Below are 8,823 nucleotides of genomic sequence, written 5' to 3' on the forward strand. Positions count from 1 at the left end.
GCCTTACAGTTGGATCTCATGGAGGCATTTCCTCAACTGAAGCTCCTTTCTCTGTGATAACTCCAGCTGTGTCAAGTTGACACAAAAATAGCCAGTACAGAGGGTATGGGGGACTTTTGGGATAGTATTGGAAATGTAAATGAGGAAAATACCTAATTAAAAAAAAGCAAAAAACAAAGCAAAAAAAGCCCCACAAAACCAATAAAAAAGAAAAAGACCTCTTAGCCTGTCCCTGGTATGATGTAATTGTGGTTTGGCTTTATAAACCCTACTCTGCCCAACTTGTGGGCTGAGAGTTCTCTGTGGCAGGAGCCTGCTCTCAGTAGCTGGCTTGAATTTAAAAAAACAACAACAAAAAACAACTCTTAATTGCCCTTGTACTTAATGGTGGTCTGTAACTTTGTCGTGTGGACCAGAACATGCAGACACACTGAGCTGCAGGCTAGCTCTGAGAGAGTGCTCCTTCAGAGGACCCAGGTTTGATTCCTACCCTATATGCTGGTATGGAAGTTCACACCCATACATCTATAACCACACACACACACACACACACACACACCTGTAGTTTCAGTTCCAGGGGGTTCAACCCTTCTTTTTTGGACTCCCACACACAACAAACACAGATTGTCTGCAAAAGTCCTCCTTACCTTTGAGCCAACTCTCCATCCCCCAAAGAGATCTTGATCACTTGTCTCTTCCACAAAATGTCACATTGGTCCACTATATTGATGACATTATACTGATTGGATGAAATGACCAGAGGTAGCAACCATTAAAATATATGGGAAATAAAGTCAACGTTGCCAAATCCAAGGGCCTTCTATCTCAGTAAAATTTCTAGGAGTCCAGGGGTACAGAGCACGCAGAGATACTGCCCCTAAGGTGAAGGGTAAGTTACTGCACCTAGCCCCTCCTACCACCAGGAAGGAAGCACCACATTGGGTGGGCCTCTTTGGATTCTGGAAGCAGCACGCTCCTCACGTGGGTGTGCTACTCAGGCCCATATACCAAGTGACTCAGAAAGCTGCTAGCTTTGTGTGGGCCCTGGAACAAGAGAAGCCTCCCAGGTCCAGGCAGCTGTGCAAACTGTTCTACCATTTGACAAAAGGACACTAAGTTACCATGAGCTGCCTACCATGAGTTGGGTATTATCTGATGCACCAGGTCAGACTTTTGGCAGAAATGGGGTTTGACAACATAGATTTCCACTCATCAAGGCTAATGCAGTTACTGCCGAGTAACAAAGACCAACACTGAATCCCCTAGTATGACACCAGTCTCTGGAGTTACAGCAAGCTGCAGACCCCTTGCTTCATGGATTGGACACTTTGTCCTTACTGGAGATGACTCTAGCTATGGACTTGCCTTCCCCACACATAATGCTTCTGCCAGAACCATGGGTGGGCTTACAGCATGCCATGTCCACAGTCATTGCTTCTGACCAAGAAACTGGCTTTCCAGCCAGAGAAATGTGACAGTGGCTCATGGACTCACTGGTCTGCCATGTTCCACAGCCACGCTAAAGCACCTGTCCTGGTAGGAGTGAGCTGGCTCTTTGAAGACCCCGTCACAGCACTGGTTAAGTGGCAGCAGCCTGGAGGGCTGGGGAGAGCTCTCCAGAAGGGAGTGTGTTTGGATCAGCACCCGTACACGGCACAGTTTCTCCCATAGCCAGGACCCACAGAGCCAGGAATGAAGAGGCAGAAAAAAAGGGTGGCTCCACTCTCCACCACCCTTAGTGACTCCGCAGGAAATTCTTTGCTTCTTGTTCCTGACACCTAAGTTCTGATGGCCTAGAAGTTTTGGTTTTAGAGTGGGGATTGCTCCAGCAATGGCAGAGCATAACATTATTTTGTTACTTCATAACTGTAAGTTTGCCACTGTTAGGAATTGTAGTGTAAATATCTGATATGTGACACCCCCCAACACACACACAGAGGTAGCAACCCACAGATTGAGAATCACTGCTTTAGAGAGCCCTAACATAGTGTGTGTGTGTGTGTGTGTACACATGCATGTGCAAGCTAGTATACATGGAGGCCAGAGGATGCTATCAGGTATTGTTGCCCTGCCCCAAGGTGTCATCCACCCTGTTTTTTGAGACAAGGACACTCATAATTAAAGCTAAGATGGCTGTCTAGGGAGCCCCAGGGAGCCTCTGTCTCTGCTACTCCCATACATGGATTAATGACTAAGTAAAGACTTACACCTTTGTTCTGGGGATTCAAGTCAAACCCTCACGCTTGCATTGGGAGCTTTTTTTTTTTTTTTTTTTTTTTTTTTTTGGTTTTTCGAGGCAGGGTTTCTCTGTGTAGCCTTGGCTGTCCTGTGTCCTGGAACTCACTTTGTAGACCAGGCTGGCCTCGAACTCAGAAATCCGCCTGCCTCTGCCTCCCGAGTGCTGGGATTAAAGGCGTGCGCCACCACGCCCGGCTGCATTGGGAGCTTTTTATTGAAGGAGCCTTCTCTCTAGACCAGTAGCAAGGTCGGGGCAAATCCCTTTAATCCCAGAGGCAGGCAGATCTCTTGAGTTCAAGACCAGCCTGGTCTACAGAGTGAGTTCCAGGACGGCCAGGGCTACACAGAGAAACCCTGTCTCGACAGCAAAACAAAAGCAAGCAAACAGACAGATGCCCCCAACCCTCAATGCCTACACACAGATGTAAGGGCAAAGGGTCCATGGGTATGCTCCTCAAACTCAAAGTTCTGCATTTCCTCCCAGCAGAAAAGTAGCACAGTTAATGCAGGGGCCTTTAAAGGGACGCTGGCCAAGCTGGCTGCCATCTTCTCTGTGGTCCCAGGGCTTCTTACACTAGAGGCCTTGGAAACCTTCTGGAGTCCATCTCCTAAAACCTGAGGTTAAGCCATGCAGGTGCACGCACCAAGGTTCCTGACCAGGCAGTGGGCGGGGCTTGCATGCTGACGTAGGCTTTGTGACGTTTCTTTTCCGTTATAACTGTTGGCTCCTGGACCCAACAGTTATCCTGGTTTCTTACCTGTGCTGCGGAGTCAGCAGTAAGGTGTGTGTTTTCGGCCTCCCCAGAGGAAGTGGCCAGTGTCTTCTTCCACCTGGGAAGGAAAGCCATTGTAGGCCTGTGAGCTTGGGGGGGGGGGGGGGAGGGGGAGGGGGAGGGCTACAGGGAGGGAGGGGCCTGCAGGGAGGAGGAGCCTGCAGGGAGGAGGAACTTGTCGCCAGAAGTCATCCTTTGCCTCATTGAGGCTTCATTCACTCCCACACTCTAGCTAGAGAAGGCTTTCGCTTCCTTGTGCACTGCGAACTCCATAGAGTTCCTAGACAGGTGGGATGATCCAGGCCTGCAATCCCAGCACTCTTGAGTGGCTGAGGCTGAGTTCAAGGCCAGCCTAGACTACATATTGACCTCCTGGCTAGCCTTAGATACAATGTGAAACCCTTAACTCCGCTCCCTACCAAAAAAAGTTGTTTAATGTCTTGCCTACAGGAGTGGGTATTCACTGATGGTTCCTTCTACTCTACAGGCTCAACATGTCCAACGTCAAGGAGCAGCTAATTCAGAACCTAGTTCCGGAAGATAAACTTTCCCGGTGTAAGATTACTGTGGTCGGAGTTGGAAATGTGGGCATGGCGTGTGCTATTAGTATTTTACTGAAGGTAAGAAAGCAATAAAGCCTTCTGGCAGGAAATTAACCATTAATGGGAATGTGTAAAACCTGTGGTGTTGACAAATTTTAAGTGTTGGCTACGTGTGGTCGTTGGCACAGGCGGGCCTGTCACCTTAGGACTTGGTAAATGGAGGCCAAGAAGGTCTGGAGTTCAAGATCATCCACAGCTACAGATCAGCTTCTTGAAATTCTTGGCCAGAATTCAGAGAGGAGAGGAGAGGACTGGAGAGATGGCTCAGTGGGTAAGAGCACTGACTATTCTTCCAGAGGTCCTGAGTTCAAATCCCAGCAACCACATGGTGGCTCACAACTATCTGTAATTGGAACTGATGCTCTCTTCTGCTGTGTCTGAAGACACAATAGTGTACTCATATAAATAAAATAAATTTAAAAAAGAAAAACAAAAACGAGAGGAGAGAAGGGCAGGGCAGGGCGGGCAGGGAAGGGGAGGGAAGGGTAGAAGGAGGGAGAAAGGAAATGTTAAGAGAGGGAGAGAAAGAAGAGCAGGGAGAGGAGAGACAGAGAGGCAGAGAGATATGGAGACAGAGTCAGAGATAGAGACAGAGAATCAGAGAGAGAGAGAGACAGAGAATCAGAGAGAGAGAGAGACAGAGAATCAGAGATAGAGACAAAGAGAGAGAATCAGAGAGATAGAGACAGAATCAGAGATAGAGACAAAGAGATAGAGACAGAGAGATAGAGACAGAGTCAGAGATAGAGACAGAGAATCAGAGATAGAGACAAAGAGAGACAGAGAATCAGAGAGATAGAGACAGAATCAGAGATAGAGACAGAGAGAGAGTCAGAGATAGAGACAAAGAGATAGAGACAGAGACAGAGACAGTCAGAGACAGAGACAGAGACAGAGTCAGAGATAGAGACAGAGAGTCAGAGAAAGAGAGACAGAGAGATAGAGAGTCAGAGATAGAGACAGATAGAGACAGAGTCAAGAGATAGAGATAGAAACAAAGAGACACACAGAGTAGACAGACAGAAACAGACAAAGACAAAGGCAGACAGTGCCAAAGACAGAGAGATAGAGACAGAAATAGAAATAGACATAGAGACACAGACAGAGATAGAGACAGGCAGGCAGACAGGCAGGCAGGCAGGCAGGCAGGCAGGCAGGCAGGCAGGCAGGCAGGCAGGCAGGCAGGAAGGCAGGCATGGTGGCTTGCAGTGTGATCCTAGCTGAGCAGTTTGCCTGAATTCTGGGATTCCAACCCTGGCCAGCTGAGCGCAGACACTCTCACTCAGATCCTGACTGGAAACTTGCAGAGGAAGGTAGGAAGCCGAGCCAGCTCAATTTCAGAACCCAAAAGTGGAGGTGGGGGAGGCAGAAGGGGAAAGGAGAAAGGGGAACAGGGAGGAAGAGGATGAAAGTCTGGGGAGACAGAAAGCTTCCAGGGTCCACTCTGCATCTTAGGCGCAGGCCGTACTGCCCAACCCCATCCCACCTGGCCACAGGAGGTAGATTCTTTTTGCTATGACCAGACAAAAAGCAGACCATCAAGCCGGGGAGATGGCTTAGTGTGCACAGCACTTGCCACGCAAGTGTGAGGGAGGATCTGAGATTGAAGCCCTAGTCCCCACAGAAAGCTGGACGTGCACCTGTGTAGCTCTGTGGTCCCAGCACACCTGGAGGTGGGTAGGAAGTGGAGTCAGGAGACGCTGAAAGTTCCTGTGCCTGCTAGCCTGATGTATGCCACGGAAATGAAAATAGAGCCCTTGTATTGTATACAAGCAAGGTGGAAGGGAAGAGCCTTGCCGAGGTGGCTCAACCCCTGATGTTGGTACCTATGCTGTGGCATGTTCACCACGAAGCATGAATGACTGCACACACACACATTCTATACACATACACAAGGATAAGTAATAACAAGAAAATATACCACTGGGAAAATGCAGACTATACAAAAGGGAGATCAGGATTTGAAGTGGATGGTTAACTGAAATTCAACAGGAACCTAGAAGGGGAAGAAATAATCACACAACAAAAATTTAAGGATGTGGGTCTGTGGCTAATTGAGTTTAAATTCCCCTGCCCCCCGAAAAGCCTAATCCAGGGGTTGGAGAGATGGTTCATTGATTGACAGTGCTTGCTGCTCTCTCAGAAGACCTGGGTTTGCTCTCCAGCACCCACATCAGTAGCTCAGGAACACCTGCAACCCTACTTCAAGGGGTTCAGATGCCCTCTTCTGACCTCCATGGGCACTGCGTACATGTGGTGGCACACGTCTTTAATCCCAGCACTTGCGAGGCAGAGGCAGGCAGATTTCTGAGTTCGAAGCCAGCCTGGTCTACAAAGAGTGTTCTAGAACAGCCAGGGCTACACAGAGAAACCTTGTCTTAAAAAAACAAAACAAAGTCCTATTCTAGCTAGCATTTGAGAAGTAGAGACAGGAGGATTGCTAGTTTGAAGCTAGCTAGAACTACACAACAAGCCCCTGTCTGCAACCCTCAGGAAGGAAAAGAACTGTGACACACATGCGCGCGCGCACACACACACACACACACACACACACACACGAATTTAGCAGAGAGAGAAGCACAGGTTGCTCCTGTGTCCCACATAGGACAAAGCGGTCACCATGACTTTCCCCAGATGGCTGTCTCCAGCACTGTGGCCATTCTGGCCCTCCCAGGAGAAATGATCTGGGATGCTCAGCCATGACAGGCTGAGTATGAAATTGTCTGATTTTTTTTTTCAAGACAGGGTCTCTCTGTGTAGCCCTGGCTGTCCTGGAACTCACTCTGTAGATCAGGCTGGCCTTGAACTCAGAAATCCTCTGCCTCCTAAATGCTGAGATTAAAGGCATGCGCCAACCCTGCCCGGCTATTTTTTTTTTTTTTTAATTTAAAAAAAGCAAGCAATCTTTTCAGGCATGATGTTAAATGCCTGAGGCAGGAGGATTACAAGTTGGAGGCCAGTTTACACTATATAGCAAGACCCTATTTTTTTTTTCGATTTTATGTATATGAGTACACTGTAGCTGTCTTCAGACACACCAGAAGAGGGCGTCAGATCCCCATTACAGATGGTTGTGAGCCACCATGTGGTTGCTGGGAATAGATTTTAGGACTTCTGCAAGAACAGTCAGTGCTCTTAACCACTGAGCCATTTCTCCAGCCCGCAAAACCTTATTTTAACACAGTGACTTACAAACAAAACAGCCAACCTACCTGGGCTGGAGAGTACTTGCCTAGCAAGTGAAGAGCCCTGGGTTTGATCAGTAAAATGGAATAATACACCTGGTTTGGTGGCGCACATCTGCAATCCCAGCACTCAGAAGGCAGAGATAGGACCAGAAGGTCAGTCACCCTCAGCTACCTACCAAGCTTGAGACCATCTTAGGAAACATGAGACTGTCTGAGAACAAACACACACATGTACACAACCAACTCCTAAAGATTTGCTCTCTTGGGCTAGAGAGATGGCTCAGTGATTAAGGGCACTGACTGCTCTTCCTGAGGTCCTAAGCTCAATTCCCAGCAACCACATGGTGGCTCACAACCATCTGTAATGGGGATCTGATGCCCCTCTTCTGGTGTGTCTGAAGACAGGAACAGTGTACTCACATAATGAATGAATGAATGAATGAATGAATGAATGAAAAGATTTGCTCTCACTGAAACGCAGCTTTTATAGTTTGCATCTTGTTAGGTTCAGGCAATAGGTAACTCTAGAAGGAATCTGCAAGGCAGGAGGGGAACCTTGGCCACTCCTCCACCATAGCTGCCGGTGGTTCTAGCCATTGCTACACTACCTGCAGTCACCTGCCCATTTTAGAGGTTGCTTCTAGCCTCCAGCTTCTGTAGGAACTCCCGGTATTGGCTTCATCTTTCCCTTCCTTTCCCCTCCTGTGTTCTTTTAGCCTAGAGGGGTGGTTGGTTCAGACATATCTGCAATTTCTGGGTTACCTCAAATATTCTCTTTGTATCTCTCCACCCTCTCAGCTGTTCCTTAAATTAATTCCCTGTTGGAAAGCTTAAAGTGATTTCTGACTTCCTGACCAGACCCAGGTAGACAGTGATGTAAAAGTGAATTTGTAGGCAGAGTCCAGTTTTCTATCCCTGTGTGAAGTTTATCTTCTTCCCATTCCTGATACATAACACACAGTTTAGTCGGTGTTAGAATACACTGACCCGGGGCTGGTGAGATGGCCCAGCGTTAAGAGCACTGACTGTTCTTCCAGAGGTCCCGAGTTCAAATCCCAGCAACCACATGGTGGCTCACAACCACCCGTAATGAGATCTGAAGACAACTACAGTGTACTTACATATAATAAATAAATAAAATCTTAAAAAAAAAAAGCGGGACATGGTGGTGCATGCCTTTAATCCCAGCATTTGGGAGGCAGAGGCAGGTGGATCTCTGAGTTTGAGGCCAGCCTGGTCTACACAGTGAGTTGCAGGATAGCCAGGGCTAAACAGAGAAACCCTGCCTTCAAAAACAAAAACAAAACAAAACCCAACAAGATATCAAAATGTATTATCTTTCAGTGTTTGGGATCAGACTCAAGGCCTCACACACGCAAGGCAGGCCCTTTGCCAGCCACACTCCATCCTCAGCCCCCCAGCCACGCTCCATCCTCAGCCCCCAGCCACGCTCCATCCTCAGCCCCCAGCCACGCTCCATCCTCAGCCCCCAGCCACACTCCATCCTCAGCCCCCAGCCCCCCCCCTCCTTCTTCTCAGAGTTTGGAACTTGGCACTCATACTCCTAACTTTTATGCCTTTCAGGGTTTGGCTGATGAACTTGCCCTTGTTGATGCTGATACGAACAAACTGAGGGGAGAGGCACTGGATCTTCTGCACGGCAGTCTTTTCCTTAGCACTCCAAAAATCGTCTTTGGAAAAGGTTCATTTTAATTTTACTTCCAGAGCTTTGTGAAAAGGACTGAGTTTATCATGAATAATTCTTTGGACACTTTGTAATCCCAACACTTGGGAGGTGGAGGTAGGAGAAAGATCAGGGGGGTTTAGGTCAGCCTCAGCTACATACCAAGTTTGAGGCCAGCCTGGGTTACATGAGACCTGTCTCAAAAAATAGAATAGGCGCCGGGCGGTGGTGGCGCACGCCTTTGATACCAGCACTTGGGAGGCAGAGGCAGGCGGATTTCTGAGTTCGAGGCCAGCCTGGTCTACAAAGTGAGTTCCAAGACAGCCAGGGCTACACAG

The 8,823-nt window shown here is 48.2% G+C and overlaps 1 protein-coding gene across 1 annotated transcript in view; it reads left to right on the forward strand.

Annotated features, from left to right (window-relative positions):
* Window positions 1–2,940: 2,940 nt before the first annotated feature.
* LOC110297509 (L-lactate dehydrogenase C chain) overlaps window positions 2,941–8,823 on the forward strand; it is a 17,092-nt gene continuing 11,209 nt past the window's right edge. The window contains exons 1-3 of the mRNA XM_021166281.2: window positions 2,941–3,020; window positions 3,499–3,631; window positions 8,386–8,503. Coding sequence (XP_021021940.1) covers window positions 3,506–3,631; window positions 8,386–8,503 — 244 coding nt within the window. The 5' untranslated portion in view covers window positions 2,941–3,020; window positions 3,499–3,505. The remainder of the gene's footprint in view (window positions 3,021–3,498; window positions 3,632–8,385; window positions 8,504–8,823) is intronic.

Source organism: Mus caroli, chromosome 7 (genome assembly GCF_900094665.2).
Source record: "Mus caroli chromosome 7, CAROLI_EIJ_v1.1, whole genome shotgun sequence".
NCBI classification, from domain to species: Eukaryota; Metazoa; Chordata; class Mammalia; order Rodentia; family Muridae; genus Mus; species Mus caroli.